General features: G+C 40.2%; 1 protein-coding gene across 1 annotated transcript in view; it reads left to right on the top strand.

Moving 5' to 3' along the window:
• The window catches only part of VWF (von Willebrand factor), a 133,020-nt gene that overhangs the window by 74,051 nt on the left and 40,718 nt on the right, over nt 1-18,251 (top strand). The window contains exons 31-34 of the mRNA XM_064654293.1: nt 8,712-8,855; nt 10,003-10,167; nt 12,403-12,446; nt 16,772-16,949. Of these exons, the coding sequence (XP_064510363.1) occupies nt 8,712-8,855; nt 10,003-10,167; nt 12,403-12,446; nt 16,772-16,949 (531 nt within the window). The remainder of the gene's footprint in view (nt 1-8,711; nt 8,856-10,002; nt 10,168-12,402; nt 12,447-16,771; nt 16,950-18,251) is intronic.

Consider the following 18,251-nt stretch of genomic DNA (forward strand, 5'->3'; position numbering starts at 1 on the left):
TGTATGTTGCTTGTTAAGGTTCAATTTTCTCTATTAAAATGTATTAGTAGGTTACACGAATTATAGTTTATCTTAATGCATTTTGGAAAGAAGCCTTGAAGTAATTCTCAGGATTTGCATTCATTACCTTCCAAGCCAGCAAAACATAATTAAGAAGTAAGGACTTTGATCATTAACCTTTCAGTGCTGATTAATTGATTAGACATTTAGCAGCAGAACTGCTTACACTGACTTCAGTAGCTGCCCTTGCAGATGTTTGTGCTGAGCCAGTCTAACCCACCTGGTTGAAAACCAGGAAAACAGCAGTTATATTCTTTGTGGTTCAGCTCCCCCATCCAGGTTGTTGTGCTTGTTCCACAAGGACTTGGGCTGGCACAAGGACTGGGGATGGTGCCAGGGAGCAAGGATTGCCCAAGGCGGCACCTTAGCTAAGAGTTCCTTGTGAAATGTCATCTTCTGTTCCAGACAACGGAAAAACATGTCCACTTCAATTTTCATGTGCTGAAACATCACACAGATTTCCCACTGGGTCTGTGGAAACTCAGTGCACACACATGTATCAGTTGCAGGGTTCAACAAGAAATTATTCTCCTGCAGCATATCTGATCTTTCACCAGATATACTGAGAATTTTGTTCTTCTGGATCGGAACCACATTTGTTCTGGCAGACACCTAGCATTAGGGTCCTTTAAGAGTCAAGGAATACAGAGATTTTTAGGGTCTTTGGCCTACTTTGGACTGTAAAGAGTTATTGGTCCAGAAAAGTGAGAAATAAAACTTGACTTCCATAGTTCGCAGGAGGATTAGCTATGATTGCTTTCTCAGCCTGGAGAAATAAAAATACCAGATGGCTGATGAGACTTCTATAGGCTCGTTGTGGGATAAGTTGTTGCATACACAGAGATAAGTTTTGTGAAGCCTTCCATGTAATGTGCATAGAAAGGCACTCGGAACTGCAGGATAAACAGAGCAAACATGGCCTTTGGGAAATGAAATGGGAGAGGCAGCCACATGACATCCTCGTTAGTGATTTGTTTATGTCTCATTGGAAAATGCTCAGAGACCGTGATGAGGGATGTGCTATAATGAACCAAAATGGAATAGAGTAGAAGTAGTTCCTCCCAAATGAAGTAATGAAAATAAGTCACTGCGGTCCTGTCCTGCACCTTGAATCCTCCTGGCTGTGTAGGAGACAGGAAAAGTATGGCCATTCATGTCTTTGTGTCTGTCCTTCAGCCTCTGGAAATGCAGAGGCTGCTTGAGAAGTTTAGATGGCTCCGTCAGGATGTTGCAGTTCTTTAGGCAGCTTTGGAAATCTTTTCTAGCCTATGCTTGCTCAGGATTTACCCATCAAAAATGTCATTGCTATTAGACTGGTGATGTTTCTTCTCATTTCCACTGGCCTCCCTATGGTGGAAGCACAATCCAGTGTAATCTTTATTCTGTCTTTGCTGATCCAAATCAGGCTAATTTAGTAAAAAAAACTGTATGTGCAGAGAGCAACTGTAGATTGTTGCCATCAGCAGAAAGTGTTCCCTTTTCTTCATCACTAAATCACAAGGAAACTCCAGAAGAGAGAGAGACCTTTTAGTACAGAGTATTTGAGGGCATAGAGAGACCAGAAAAAAGCAGCCTATACCACAAAGCTTCCCCATGCTTATGCAATGGGGACATTCAATAACATCAGGCAAATTTTGGCTCAAGTAACTTATCAAGAGGAAGCTCTGGGAATATTAAAACATCATGAAATTGTTTTCAACTTCACTTAAGAAACAACTAAAAAAAAAAAGGAAGAATAACTGCAAGAAGAGCTGACTGAATAAGCCTTCATTCAGCTCAAAAAGTGATCTGTGCAAGAGAACTGAGGATCACAAAAATGTGCCTCTGTTCAGCATTCGTTGGTGTTTAGGAGAGTCACAGGGAGCACATTGAGCAATCCCTACAGTAAATACTGCTTAACACTTTATAAAAACATGGCTTTGCTTGCTTATAATGCTAGTAAAAGTCTCTCATTTAGGCTGATGTTTCCCATGCCCACTGTCTGCCTCAGACTCAAAATTTGGACGAAGTGTGGCTCAGCTGTATTAAAAGCATCATCAGGGAAAGAAATGTGTGTTCCCCACCACTAAGAAAAAAAAAAACTTCAGTAGTTTTACTGCAACTTTCAATTATTATTAAAATATTTGATTAGCAGCATTCATCTTTGCTGTCATGATTAAGAAGGTATAAATTGTCTTTTTCTTCTAAACATCACTGTAGTTTAGGAAGCACAGGCCCACCATAGCACTTTTCCTTTTGCAGATGTGTGCCCCAGATGATGTGGTCTATACAGAATTTCCAGAATCTTGCTCCCCATCACCCACCCAAGGCCATGGGTTTGCCAGCAGCTGCTCTGATCGGAGGGCTCCCATTCACTGACAGAGATCTTCTTCACTTGTTTTCCTGCTAGTATTTCTGAGCTGGTGGTGTCAACTGGTTTCTGAAGCCAGCTTGGGGTGCCTACTAATCTCTTGCCTGAGCTAATTTAATTCACTGTCCTCCAGGTTTTTTTACTTGCTTGTATTTTTGCAGTTCATTTCTTACAAGGTTTGTGAGTTGAATGTGCTCCTGGTGAGGCCCGGGATCATCAAAAGCCCTTAGTGGTAAGCAAAATGCAGGATTCGTGATTTCCTGCAGAGACAGGAGAGCAGAAGAGAGGTTTTGGGGCCTTGTAGCCTGCTTCTTTCAGTGTTGGTGAGGTGTTGGACTGAGATTTGTGATGGTCATGAAAAGTTCAGCCATTCTGTTAATTGACATGTGTTAGTGCCAGAATATCAGTGTGCTCAAAACTGACTATCTAAAGCACGGATCTGTGGGATCAGTTTGCAATAGCTAAGTTGTTTCAAAATTAAAATATTCTTCTATTTTCAGTAAAAAATCCCAACTCAGTTTCAAGACCCTAAATTAAGATATCAAGATCAGCTTCAGGATCAGAGCTCTGAGTGACCTGGTCAAGTGAAAGGTGGCCCTGGTTGGAACTAGATGATGCCTAAGGTCCCTTCTGACACAAACCATTCTATGTTTCCATGATTATCATTATGGAGGGTTGCTCCTTATTAGACAAGTCCTTGGTTAAATAGATCCAATCTGGAATATCCACCATTCAGATAGTGTTGGCTGCTTCTGTATCACTTCGAGTTCTGAGGAACCATTTCTTTTTTGTTTCTTTACCAGGCAGCTTTCAGGACTTGTGGATGATTAAGGTCTCTTGCAGTACTTTTTCTTTTTTGGTCAAGATGTTGCAGAAATGTGCAACATTAGTGCCACTTAAGGCACTAATTCGCAAGTTCCCAGCAGGAACCTCCATCCAACTGGAATCCCTTGTCTGTCACAACTCCCAGACCCTCATGGGGGGGCTTTACATTTCATTCCTCCTTTCAGACAAAATTAAAGAGAATAATTGCAAACATTACTCTTAGGAAGTTTGTGCTTTCCCTGAGGTGTCCACCAAACAGACACGTGTCTGTGTGTTCCAGATTGGCTTATTCTGGGATGAAGCTTCATTTTTACTTCTTGGATATATTTCATACATTTCTTGGGCACCTTGTGCTCTTTCAAATCATTCCATGGTGTTCATAGCTGCTGCCAGTCTAATATCTGTGATTCAGATTAGCATGCCTTTTTACACATTTTTCCTCCTCCATCCAAATCATTAATGAAACTGTTCAATAAGGCAGAATCTGGTGTAATTCCCTGTAGACTCCCAGTAAACACCTCCAACCCTACTCAATAGCAGATTGTCTTTTATCATTAAGCTTGTTTATGTCCATTTAACCAGCTTGCAGTCTTCGGTTCGTGTAGAAGTTTCTGCATTCTGAATTATTACTTCAGAATACAATTCTGGCTTAAAAGTCCATCAGGTGATTAAAAAAAAAATTAGGAAAAAATTATTTAGCTAATTAGCCCTTATTAAATAGTCTCGTTGAATTCAATCAAAAAAAGGTTCTTACAAAGCCCTTTCTGACTGTCAGAAGTTGAACATCAGATTTTCAGTGTCTTAGCTGAGAGGATCATGGAGTAATGCCATCCCTTCTCCTTTCCCCTCCCCAGCCTTCAGCCTTGTAGGATATCTTCTGTTGGTTTTGCTTTAATGATTGTTCCAAACATGACAATTTTTATACTCTATAGTATCAATAAGGCAGGAGTGTATCAGCACTGGAAGATGGGGAGAGGGTGCTATTCTGTGCTGGCAGCCTTTGGAATGACTGAAATGCCTCTTGATTTAGAAGCACCTTTTTTTAAAGTAGCCCGTATCGATCAACTGCTATTTTGTTTTCTCTTTTTATTTATTTGCATTCTTTCCCTGGACATACCCGATGACTTGGGTCAAGCCCTACTGACTGAGCTGGAAGGGCTCAGTGCTCCTGCAGGCCAGGCCTTTTTGTTCAGTTCTTCAGATAAATGTCTAGATGTGAAATTTGGGAAGGGAGGGTGTGAGCATGTGAGAAGTTAATTGTGGTCATTATGCCTGTCAGGGCCACCACAAGTGTAACAGGTTAGGAGGCAGAAGGAGAAGAGGGGACAAGAAGTCAGGGACAGACAACCAGACACACATTCCCCATAGCATCTGCTGCCTTTGGGAATAGATATTTTATTGTGTGTCACACTGCTCTCAGTTCTGCTGTTCTCCTGCATGCAGTGAATGCTCTTGGCTTTGAGACTTCCTTCTTGATTTCTCATGGGTTGTATGTCTGATGCCTAAAATACATGTGAGTGTAGAAGTAATTTTGCTTCCAAAAGCTGTTTGTTGCCTTTTTTTTTTTTCTTTTGGTAGCACATTGTGTATGTAAGAAACAGAAACCATTTGTAAAAAGAATACATGACAGTAACATAGTTTACTCTTGTATTCAGTATGTGGGAACGTATTGGCTGCTACTCCAGGCTTAGGGTCACAGAGAAAATGCTTAAAAATGTGCAACCAACCCCTAAAGCCCATAACAAACCTCCCATTCAATTCACTGGGGCTTGTATGATACCCCCTGTCAGTGCTGCCAAGGGATGTTTTGTCTGGCACAGGTTGCCCAGAGAAGCTGTGGCTGCCCCATCCCTGGAAGTGTCCAACGCCAGGTTGGATGGGGCTCTGAGCAACCTGGGCTAGTGGAAGGTGTTGGAATGGCAGGGGGTTGGAATGAGATGGGCTTTAAGGTCCCAGACCATTCTATGTTTCTCTCTCTGTTTCTATGCTTTGAACACTCTTTCCGGTCTTAATACAGCCTTGTGTTGGTGTTTATCTCAGTGTAAACATGTTAAATTTCCTTTATTGGTGTGGGAATGTCAGTTTACTGTTGTGTCATAGTAAGGAAATGTTCAAGTTGGTTGGTTCACTAGTGGTGAAGAGTTTTTATTGTAGCCTCTGAGGGATTTGGTATTTCCCTCTGTGGTGAGAAATAGAGATAAACAGCTGAGAAGTGACAGCTTCCAGTTTGGGATGGGGACTTTGAGTCCCTCTAGCAGGACAAAAGTGTTCATTTGATCATGTCTTCAGACACCTGGCTCTTTTCTCGGGAGCTGGCTTCAAAATAAGGGGAGAAATCCGAAGAGTTTTTAGGACACTAAAACAAATTTTCCGTGCATTAAATTGAGTAACTGGTTTTGGGGGACTTTAAAATAATCACTGGTTCTGTTGCAATGGTACTTGATTTCTTTATGAGAAATTATAAAAATAATGGATTTTCCAGTTTACAAGTATGTATAGAAGTTTCTGAAAATTTTCAGAATTAATGTGAGAAAGAGAAAGGGAGCTGGAGCTGCTGGTGACCACACCAACACACAAAAGTCAAAGGGTCATTAAAAAAAACCAAACAGCAAACAGAAATTTCAAGTGCTTGTCAAAAATTGAATGAAAAATCATTTGTGATTCTTACTGTGCAAAAGTTTAACTTAAAATATTTGAAAGTTAAAACCTGAAATACTTTCTTTTTTGTAATTATTTATAGGACAAAAGGGAAATGAGTCAATCTTCTGGCACAGTGACCATCCTGGAGCAATCTCAGGGATTTGGAATATAGTCATAATAATTTTCTGTATTTTGTTTTATCCTCAGTTATTTATAGCTAACCTGCCACTTTGCATCTAACATTCCACCTCTACAGACACAAAACCATTTGTAGCAAGGGTTGTGAGACAGCTGTAGAGGACATGAGTTAATACCTGGAGTTAGTTAATTTTTGTGGTCAGGAATAGTAGCTTGTGAAATGGAATCACCATCACCTCTACAATAATGGTGCTTCAAAATGTGTTTTTTTGCAAGTAGAAAAACATTCAAAATGTTGAGGTTTTCACTGAACAGAAACTCAGAAGCGTTTTTGTTTCATATATAAAATATAATTCAGAATTATAGTGGGAATGAAAATCAAATTATAGGAATGAAATTAATCTACACAGTTGTAAGAACTAAGTAAAAGATAATAACTGCATAGCAAGAAACAGAAGAGAGACGTCCTTTTGTGTTCTTAAATACTGTTGAAAACATTCTGTTGAATTGATTTAAACAAACATGAATCATTCTATTTAAGAAGTTGGGCTTGGGAAAATAGGTGACCTTTTCTAGAGAGGAGATTTATAGTGGAGGTAACGCCACGTGAGAGAGGGAAGCTTATAAAAGGGGAAATTGGTGTGGATCCTATTCCTGCTTTAGGTCCAACAGGGCCTGGCAGCAGTTCCTGGTTGGTCCCAGATCTTTAGTTTTGGGCATCTGTGTGGAGAGATGACACTTGAACATGAGGCTGTGGAGGAAGTAGTGATAATGGGCTAATGGAGAAGTGGCTAGATAAGTTGGAAAGGGGATATGAGGCTATCAAGGACTGTAGGGGTGTATAGGACAACAGGGAAGGGTGGGGGAAGCAACAGTATTTGAGAAGGAAGCCTGACCTGCAAACCAGTGCTGTGGCAAAGGAAACATTTGAGGATTTTTTCAGATACCTCTTCTAGGCTAGATTCTTCCAAGGGGTAAATTCTTCCTAAAACTCTTTTTGAAACCTTGTAGAATATCCAATTGCTGTTGCCATGATACCATAGAATCTCAGAATGATTTGGGTTGGAAGGGACCTTAAGGATCATCTCTTTCCAACACTCCTGCCATGGGCAGGGATGTCACCCACTAGACCAGGTTGCCCAGAGCCCAATCCAGCCTGGCCCTGAACACTTCCAGGGATGGGGCGGCCACAGCTTCTCTGGGCAACCTGTGCCAGGGCCTCCCCACCCTCTGAGTAAAAAATTTCTTCTTCACATCAAATCTAAATCTCTCTTTTTTTAGTTTAAAACCACTCCCCTTCATCCTGTCGCTGTCTGCTCATGCATAAAGTCACTCTCTCTCTTTAGTTTTAAACTCCCTTTAAGTACTGAAAGGCTACAGTGAGGTCTCCCTGGAGTCCTCTCTTCTCCAGGCTGAATAACCCCAGCTCTCTCAGCCTTATCAATAGTCAACATGCTGACTGAGATTCCTAGAGGTTGTCCATGCTTGCAGCACCTTGGGAAAAGGATTTTTGCTTCTGTCACTGAATAAGTTTGGGTGACATGATGCAGAAAGGCAAAGTACCAAGTGCCGAGGTGTGCTGAGGTACACTGAGGGTGTGCTGGTGAATTATCTACGGTCTGACTTCCAGTGTTTTTCAGATATGTTTGTTATTATAAATTGCACAGTGAATTCCTTAGGCAAACCTATTTCTACTCCAGAGTTATTACAGATTACTAAGAGGAACTAGTCTTTTAAAGTGTTTATTGTTCACTGTTCACTGTTTGCCCTGAATGTCACATCAGTCACCCGGTACCATTTTTACTTCCTGACCTGATAACTTTCAAGCCCAAAGGAGCTTTTAAGAAAGCTGCATATCATGATTCCCAGTATAAATATTTGTGCAAATACATGTCTAAATGCAAGTACTAACAAAGTGCTCTCTTGCTGAGGTCATGATTCTCAACAAAAATTTGCCTGAGTGTTCACAGATGTTAAATGAAAGGGCAGCAGCTTCCAATTTAAGCCAGTCTGTGATTTGCTAGCTAAGGTAGAATTTCTTTGCAGGTTTTGTGGGGTCTGGTGTGTTTTTGATTTTTTTTGTTGTTTTTAATATGGACCACCCGGTTAGATTATGGGTTACTCTGAGATTAGACTTCAGAGAAGTTGCTGGTAGTAGGGAGGCAAGGTATGCTTTTCACACCCATACTAAAAGTTGATGAAATTAAAGAAGCAATAGATCTTCACTAGGAGCAAGAGAAACTCGTGTGTACAGCTCGGCATGGTGTGAAGTTGTGCATCAGATCGCCACTGGATGTCACTGTTGCTTGGCAGTTGGGAAATAAGAACATCATCTCTTCAATATGTTCTTTCCTTTAGTAGTTGCCTTTTCCAGAAGTCTTACTGTGGCGTTGCACTGAAGCGAGGAGCATAGCTTTATTCTTGTGGCCAAGGAAAGGTAGTAAAGTTCCCATTACTGCAGAAACTGGGTAGCTGAGGACGGTCCTCCTGTGTTGGGATGTGTAAATAGTACTGGAAGGTTCTTAATAGCTGAGATCTTTCATGTAGCAGCAATAAAGCAGGCATTAAAAGTCCTTTAAGAATCACTATTTTTCAGTACCTACTACTATAACATACTAATAGTAAAGTAAGATTTAGTTTTATAGTCTCATCTGAGTTTTCTATCATATCTCTTATTTATCTCTTCATTTCTTCTCAGGAAATGCCATTGATTTTGTGGTCCAGAATGCAATGTCAGAATCCCACGGGGGCAGACCCAGCGCATCAAAGGTTGCCATAGTCATCGTGTCGGGGAGGTCAGAAGACTCCGTGGAGGCTGCTGCTCTTTCTGCAAGACTCAACAGTAAATCTCCTTTCACTGTCACTATTTTTAAATAGGGTTGTTGCTTTTTAAGTAATGTGCTATAACAAAAGATGGAAAATTAAGACACTGGTATGTTCATGTAAGTTCTGGCCTTACAGATGTTCCAGTAAGAAACAGACATGAACAAAATGTGCCTGATGAAGATGCCTTCGAGTTACTGGTAAATTCAGTACCAGTCTACAGTTTAAGCTGAACAGCTTCCACGGGCTTCCATTAGTGGCATTTCATTTTCCAAAGTACTATGGACAGACGTGGATGACAGGAATGTATCTGATATTATAAATTCAGTACTGTTGTAGGGCAGTGATCCTTGAAAGGTTCACTGTAATAATAATAATAATAATAATATAATTATAATAATTTGAGGTTTTGCTCAGATTCTGCACTGACCTGTACAGGAATATACTTCTACTATCAGTGTGTGCTGCATGATGATTTTTCAAGTTTTCTGTCTGTTCTTTCTGACCTCAGCTTCCTCAGGTGTTCAGCTGAGGAACTTTGACTTACTTTGAAGGTTGCTTTGGGAGCCATTGAATAAGGCGTGGACTACACAGCAACTATCAAGTGTTATTTTTAATTAAATGGTTTGAAAATAATCCAGTTGCCATGTAACTGAAGAAAGAAAGCAATATATTGAGACTTTTTGCATTATAAAGAAAGTGAAGATGTTTTCGTTAAGTCTGCAGCTGCATTTTGTTGACCATGCATGATCTTACTATGCTTGAGATTAATAGAGCTCATCCTAGTTAATGCTGTGATTAGAGCATTACCATATCATCCCTTAGTTGCCTTTAGCCAATGTGGAGGGAATTATGCAAGGAATACGTTACAATTAACCGTTGTAGAAAAACTTTTCTCAGTTCTTTTTTAATTTTCTTTTTAAGAAGCAAATGAAAAAAAGCCCCATAGAATCATACAATCATTTATGTTTGAAAGGACCTTCAAGATCATCAAGTCCAGCTGTTACCCCAGCACTGCCAAGGCCACTGCTACGCCGTGTCCCCAAGTGCCACATCTCCATGCCTTTTAAGTACTTCCAGCGATGATGACTCCACCACTCCCATGAGCAAAGATCTCCTTCTCCTTTGCACTGCCTAATTAAAACCTTTTTCTTCTCTTTTTCTAGGGGTATCCCTTTTTCCAATTGGTGTTGGGAACAGTTATGATGAAGAGCAACTAAGGACTTTGGCTGGGCCATCTGCTGCTACCAGAATCATGAAGCTCCAGGATTTCGAAGATTTATCCACCATGATCACATTGAATAGCGAATTTATCAAAAAAGTGTGCATGGGTAAGTCCAATAGTTGTGGCTGCGTGACTGGAGCAAAACACAAAAATTGAAATGCCCCAACCAGAATGACTTTTCTCATTGTAGAAGTCAACCCAGCGTTCCTTCTCTAGTGTTTTACCAACAATCATCACAAGTGTTAACCTAGACCGCTGTCATCACTTCCATGTGAAACAAAACCTGAGCCTTTAAAGTGTGTAGTCAGTTGGTATTCCAATCAGCCAACTTCCAGCAAGGTTTTTAGAACTGCTTGGACCTGAACTTTTGAGTTGTCACCTTCTTAATAATCGGGGCTGGTCATCAGCTGAAGGACAGCTCAAGCTGTCATGACTGAATGGGACATGCTTCAGAAATGTTAGCTGTGAGTACAGATTTCAAATTGCGTATTTTTCAGACGTGATGAGTATGTCTACAAAAAATTCAGCCCAAGTAGAAGAAAAAAGAAGAAGAAGAAGTAATTGACTTTTCCAGGAAAACTAATACTGGGAAAAAAGGTGTAAAATATTTTAAACAAATATTAATTTATTTATACATGAAAATACTCCTCCTCTAAGGAACCTTGATTCAACACTGACCAGTATTTTACTACTTTTGCCTCCTTGATCTATGTGTATATAGATATTTATTACGCATATTGTTATTTCTATTCCAATAGCATCTTTGTGTTCTCACCACGAACTACTGTCTCACAGTGTTAGTCATTGCACAGGTTTTTACCAGCATTACAAGGGCTTAGTTACATCTCCTTTACAATAAGTGGACTTTTTTGCAGAGCCAAGTACCACTGAGAATGAGGAAGTTGCAGAGCGTTCACAGTCCAGCTTGGAGATATCCGATCGTTCTCCGCCGGGATCACTTCTGGCATTTTAAAATCTCTCCAGAGCATCAAACAGCTGCCATTTTCTAGATTTAAACAGCTGCCATTTTCTTTCTTTTCTTTCAATATAAGCTTTTAAAGATGCATTTCCTCTCTTCACGCTGTAAAATACGCGATTTTTCTTGCTGTAAATTACATTGATCCAAGACATAGGATGGGGAGCAGGAATTTGGAACCACTAACTATTTTCTTATTGCAATCTGTGCTATAACCTATTAGTACTAGAGGTGAGAGCTTTGTATTTTTATGAAAGCTTTTCTAACAGCTCAAAAAACCTTGAATCATAGATATCTAATCTTCAACACCTCAATTTGAAAAATTTAGCTCTTCCTTTTGCTGTTGGCAAAGCCTTTGCTGTGGGGTGGAAAATTATAGTCTTATTTTTTGGTGGGGATTTATTTTCTTCTTTGGATTTTTTTGTTTGTTTTAAGTTTCTTACAATCTGTAAAGCATAATTTTCCCCTCCAGACTCACACAGTTGGATTTCTTGTACGGAGGGAGTCTTGCCTTATGTATGGAAGTGTACCAAAAATAATACTATTAAAAAGGTTTAAAAGATTTCCTAAATGCTTTCAAAATACATTACTTGTCCTGGAAAAGACAGAGCACATAGTGAATATAAGATAGCATAGTATAATATTCTAGAAAGAGTTTGCTAGTCAGTGTTTTAATTTCCTAGACCTGTGGTTATCACGTTGTCATGCCATAGTACCTATATGAGATTGCTTCCCATATATCTCTAGGTGTGTAGTGAGAGCACATAAACATAGAAACTGCAATTCAGTGGGTGCCCTGTGACCATTTAACTGGTTCTATAAAAAAACTGCTCATCACAGTAATGCCTGAATGTAAGGAAGCTGAATTTGAGTGCTCTTATTGCAGCTATTTGCACATTTATGCTGTATTTGTCTGTTGGCATTTAATAAATGTGTGTGTAAATTCTTATCACCTGCTACTTCCTAGAAATATTCTCAGTTCCTCAAATGATTCAGAAGTAAGGCTGGACCTTCACTCAGAGTTAAAGTCAGGATTTTTTAAAGTACCATCTGGGTGGAGCTGTCAGTACCAGAAGTGCTGTAGAATTACAGCTCAGCTGTTGCTCACGGGTTGTTTTGGGATCAGCATCATTGCAAAAGTAAAGAAATGGGAGCAGTAACAAAGTTTATACCTTCTGTGACTTACTCATACACTTTGTACAGAAGCCTGCAGTCTTGAGCTAGGGATTCACACATTCTAACACACACAAATAAACTTACAACCTAAACCATGTTTTTAAATAAGCACTCTGTGTTTTGGTGACCACCACTTAAAAGGCTGGGTGAGGGAGTGAGATGACTAAAATATGTCTTCTTCTCTTTCAGACCCTGTCAGAGAATGTATGGATGAGGATGGAAACAAAAAAAAAGTAAGTGTGTTGCCTGGGTTGTCCATCTGGCTTTCAAGTTGCAAAGTCTGTGCAGGAGCATGAATATCTTTAGAGATAACATGAAAAAAAAAAGTATGGGAAAATATTAAGAATTGTTTTTAGGAGGGAAATATTGCCTTTTGAAGCAGTGGGGTAACTTTGCACACAAAGGAGACACCTCATCTTGCAGTGTTGAATGCTACTGAAGGCAGTGCAGAACCAAAACTTTGATAATGTGCGTCTTCCCTGACAATGAAAAATGCATTTCCTTCTCCTGGTGAAAGAACTTCTGGGACAGCTAAACATGGCCAAAAAAAGGGTGCATGTGTAGGGGGAGGCAACATCATTGTGCAGACCCTGTCCTTCTGCTAAAATTACAAATACTTTGTCCCTGTGGAAATCTTCTAGGAAGATAATTATCGTGTGATAATTATCTCTTTAGGGGAAATAATCTCTCAAGTAATAGAAGCAAAGTTCTCTGTGTTCGTTCGTGGTACAGCTCTTATTGATCCCGAGAAAATGCTCAGAAATGCTTGTAAACCTGTCTGATCTCTCAAAAGTGATCCAGGTCTAAGAAAGCAACGATCTAGATGTTATAAAAGGTTAAGTTTCTTCATCTCAGGTGAAACACCGAGGTTTTTGAGAGTATATGATCCTTTGTGCTTTTAAAAATATTAGCATAAGCTTGTACCATGTTTTCTAGTAGGGGTCAGTTATGAGCTCTAGTCTAGGATTTATCTTGAATTTCTAGTACCTTAAAAATATTCCTTTGATTTTTCCCTTGTGAAGACATGACTGTAAGGAAGGATGTGGCTAATAAAGAAATGCTTATGAATTGTCTAGACACAGGAAATATGTCAAAACTGCCTTACAGGGCTGGCCTCGGTCAGCTGGTGAGAACACAGAAAGGCTTTAGCTAAATCAGGCACTAATAATCTGGAGGCTTCGAGGCTGACAGCCTAAATAAGAAAAAAAAAAACAACCAACAAACAAAAAATAAATTTGAAAAACTTCTTTAGTTAAAACCAAAAAATAATCAGATTATTTGCACGTGTCCAGGCCTCGGGGCTCCTAGAGCAGACGCAGGTATGTGGAGATAGATGCTAGGAAGGCTAAACTTGAATTTCAGACATGTCAGGTTTCATTTTTTTCGGTGATAAACTCAAAGCACAATTTCCGTTCTGGCTAAAATGCTCTTCGAGGAAAACAGGCCGGGCTCCAGTCCTTGGGAAAACAAGCCACACTTTCAAAGGGCAGCCTTTAGGGGGATTTTGTGTTACCTCTTCTGTCAGCCAGAAAAAAATAGGTGTTACAAGGCACTGTGGTGGCCACTGCCTTTTGGAACAGGGTGCTGAGCATCCCTGGGAGCCTCCAGGACACCGTGGGAGTGTCCCGGGGCAGCACCCACACTCTGCAGCCTCTGCTGCCTCACTGGCAGGGAGGTGCCACTGTTCTGTTCCCCTCTTCCAGCAAATTCCACAAATCCACGGGGATGAAGAATCAAGGCTCTTCCCTAATTCAGAAAACACAGGCTTTTACATTGGATTCACAGTATTTCAGGGGTTACTCAGAGTTATTGCAGGAGGCTCAGTTCCCCAGGCGGGATGTCTGTCATGCACCTGGAGATTGTGGGAACTGATCTCGTGCAGTTCGCAAGGAAATCAGAGCACTCAGGATCAAAAATATCAGCCTAAATCCTATCAGTATCATGAACAACATGATTTCTTACTTTTTCTTTTTGGTTTTGTTATTACCTCTACCCTGGAAAGGATTGTTGAAGGAAGATTCATGACTAAGGTCACTGTTAGTAGCAGAAGGATAGCAGATCAAATGTGCTGGGACAGGCCAAAATCCCATCCAGCCCCCTGTATTTTGTGACCAAAAATAGGAGCCAGGGGAGGAATGTAATTAAATATGTGTGAAAATTCCTTGAACTGTCCCAGCCTTGAACAATTTGTGTCTCAGGGACACCCTCAGGTGATAGTGACACCTTTTTATGTTAGATAGGGCTAGATAGTTTTGTCCTCCATGAATTTATTCAGCCATTCTTTGAATCCACGTAAGTTTTTAGTACTCATCAGATCCAGTGGCAGGGAGTTGCAGGAGTGCTAAATACAGGGTGTGCAAAGAGCCACTGGTTTCATATTTGAACTTGCCAGCTGACAGAATATCAGAACAATTATGGTAGATTAAGGTTTTTTGTTAATGTAGTTAATTTTCATCATTAGTCTTGTTATGATGGTGTTCAGCAGGCATAAAGATGATAATAAAAGTGTGGGTACTTGTCTTATAATAGTAGCATTTCATCATGAAGAGATCTTTGATCTTCTGCATTTCTAGTCTATGTATGGCAATAAAAACCACGTTCCTAAACTAGCAGTGTCTGTACCATGGCTTTTCTCGTATAGCTCAGCTCTTGGCTTACAGAACAGACAAACAAACAAATAAACCCCTGACTAAATTAAAAGGTACCGGCTGAGAAAGCTGCTCGAGGTACATGTCTCTCCCTCCTGCAGATGCACAGCAAGGGAAGAGTGTACAAGTCCAGGTCTGTAGGTTCAGAGCTCCCTCAGAGAGGAAGTCTGAGGCTTCCTGCGGTGTCCTGGCAGGCTCACTGCTTTCAGCAGACATCCTTCACTGTTTAGAAACCCCTGATTTTCCTTCCCTTTCTGTCGTGTTTAACTCCTACAATTTCATATCAGTTGGGATTTAGGCTTTCTTTGTCTTCAGAGTCCCTGCATCTTCCTCTGCACCAGGATTCTTGGCTTTTTTGTGATATTTCAACTGGTATTTTCGTTTTACTGTGCTGTGCTTTGCTATTCTTGTCCAGCTCTTAGATGTTTTCCAATAGATGTCCTGTTAAGGAGTGAAATAAAAACAATTAAATATGTATGGAAGCCAGACTTGCACAGCTGTATTTGTACCCTTCCAGGTGCTCCTCTTCTAGTGAGTTGTAGGCGAGACAACTATAATTAAAAAACATTCTATTTCTTCCTATCTAGATACTTTTTCCATACTTAAAGCTCCTCTTGTCACTTTTTTACAGCTTCCTCTAGGCTCACAAGCCTGAAAAGTATTAAGCAACTTTCAGTTGCCTTCTCAAAGTCCTGAAACAGGTCCAGTAAATTAACTTGTATTTAATATGTAATTTTTTTATGGCTGCAAGTCTGACTGTTCTTGTTTAGACTTGATGGAATCACATAGCTCAGAGATACAGAGCAATGTTTTCACAGTGTTATTCTCAGCTTGAACATTCAGTGACAAGACTCATCTGTGAATTATGTTGTTATCTAGTTGTTTTAATCCTTTGCTCTTCTTTTTTATGGGAATGATGGTTAAAGTGAGAAGGACATGATGGGAGATCACCTTCCCCCATAGCAATTTTTTCTTTCCCACGTGTTTCTGCTTGTGGATATCAAGAAATGTTAACCCAGTTCGTAGAACCAATGTCTCACTTGTGCTGGTGTTTCTGGACTCACCTCTGTAGGGATAAGTCTGGGAAGTGCTGTTTCCCACATTTGGGGATATTCTTGGGAATGCAGACCTCAGGGATGAACGCTGTTTTGAAATTCATTGAGCCTATTTATGGAGTATAGAGTTCTGTGGGATTTGGGCCAGAGAGCTCAGCTTTTTGCAGATAGGAATCTTGAGATACTCCAGATTGTGACCACATCTATTTCTCTGTCATTTATTAGTATGTAATCCTGGTACCTTAAAATTTAGACTGGCCTTTAGAAACTAAGAGTATATTTTACATTTAATTTTTAGTTTTACAAGTCCACTACATTTATGCAATAACATTGATATGGTAAAGGAACAAATTCCCCTTGGGAAGGGAGGAACTGTTTTAAAATTTCAGAGTTTCGGATAAAATAATTACAATATTCCATGCCTTTCTAGCTTGGAACAAATATTGTCGATTCCTGCTGTGCCATGACCGTCTGTGGCTTATGAAGACTAAAGGCTTTGAAATTTAAAGCAAAGCTGAGGGCAATTCCTTGTTGACTCTGCTATCCACGCATGCTGTAGGATGGCAAGTGGTGGAGTATCAGACACTTCATTTTGTTGTAGCAAAGCATTTCCTGTTCCAGACTGTTACCTTTGCCTTGGAATTTCAGAGTCTGTTTCTTAGTGTTGCTAATTTCAACTTTCTAATTGTCGTGGAGTCCTTAATACACTGCATTCCTTTATTTAGTTTTCCAAGGATAATTTGAGTCCCAGTCACTGTACTTGTTAACTGTGGGGTTGTGGCACCAGCCAGGCTTTGTGTTTTCCTGCCCCCTGCCCATCTTTTCACTGTTGAATCTCCGTGTCTCCCTACCCAGCCTGGTGATAAATGGACATTACCAGACCAGTGCCACACTGTGACATGCTTTCCAGGAGATTACACAGTTCTGGAGAGCCACCACATTAACTGTGAGAGGATGGCAAAGCCGGTGTGTCACAGCAACCTCCCTGCTGTGAAGGTTGAAGAAACGTGTGGCTGCCGCTGGATGTGTCCCTGTGAGTATCTGTCTTTGCATGTGTTGCCTCTCCTTCCCCATCACTTGAAATGTTTTCTCAGAAATGTGATGCTGAGTGCAGCTGCTCAGCCGTTGTACACATCAAAGGTGGCTGGGATGGGAGGAATTGCTGTTTAATTGCTGTACAGTGATTAACCAGAATAACTAGGAGCATGACAGTTGCCCTGTTGCTGGAATGTCCAGTGCTGTTTGCAAGTTCGGGGCCGCTGTGAGCTTATTTTTTGCATTAGTGGATCTGCGGTGTTTTATCAGAGAATCTCACACTCGATTTCCAAAGCTGTGTGTACTGGGAAGGAGGATGTATGGAAACAAACAGGAATTTACCTTGGCAGGCTGTAAGCAAGTGATTTATTCTTGCTCGACCTCTAGGCTTGAGAGTTTGACCTGACCTCAGTCACACACATGTATTATAGAAACATCAACAAAAAAATGCTCCCTGTCTCCATATAATCTCACACTCTGTGTGATTGGTGCCTTGGCTGGGATGACAGGAACAGAAATTAAGTGTACCCACTCACACTTACAGGGTAAAGATTTTGATCCCTGAACTGTTATACACACAAAATTTTTACACCCCAAGTTTTAGCATTTCCTAAAAGTGTGTTTGATTATCCAAACCCTTTAAATCTAACCTTTCTGTTTTGATATAAGTATTTCAGAAAGGTAGAAAGGCTTGAGTTAGATAGTCTTAAGTATTTTATAATGTTTGAAAGATTATTCTTATGTTACCGACCCATCTTTAATAATTTTCTTGATCCTTACTACATACATAGGATCAACATGAAGGCATTACTTTAGGCATGCAAAATGTGCCTTTATAAAAAATTTCTGAAAAGCTGAAATGAGAATTATCATTTGCACAGTTAACTGATTATCAGGAAAAGACCTATGGTTCACTTGAGATTGTTGGTATTTAGAAGAGCTAACAACTCTTTATGAATTTAATGAGCAACAATACCCAAATATTTTTTTTTCCTAAGGTGGTGCAGAATGTGAGGGGAAAAATAGTAAATTTTCATATGATATAGAAAAAGAGAATTAAAAAAACCCAACCCCATCCAGGTGATTAAAGAACTCCTGGGTCAAGGCCCCTTGTTTCAATGACAACTTAGTGCAACCAGGGTCATGCTGGGTCAACTAAAGCAACATTCATAGCAGGTGGAAAGACTGATTTTGATGCTTTGTGTGCTGAAGTCAGAGCCAAAACCCACAGCAGAATCATGGCAATGCATCTTAAATTGACTTGTGATTCACATATTTAGAGAGCTAAAACATGCTTTCA

Source organism: Pseudopipra pipra, chromosome 5 (genome assembly GCF_036250125.1).
Source record: "Pseudopipra pipra isolate bDixPip1 chromosome 5, bDixPip1.hap1, whole genome shotgun sequence".
In the NCBI taxonomy this organism is placed as follows: domain Eukaryota; kingdom Metazoa; phylum Chordata; class Aves; order Passeriformes; family Pipridae; genus Pseudopipra; species Pseudopipra pipra.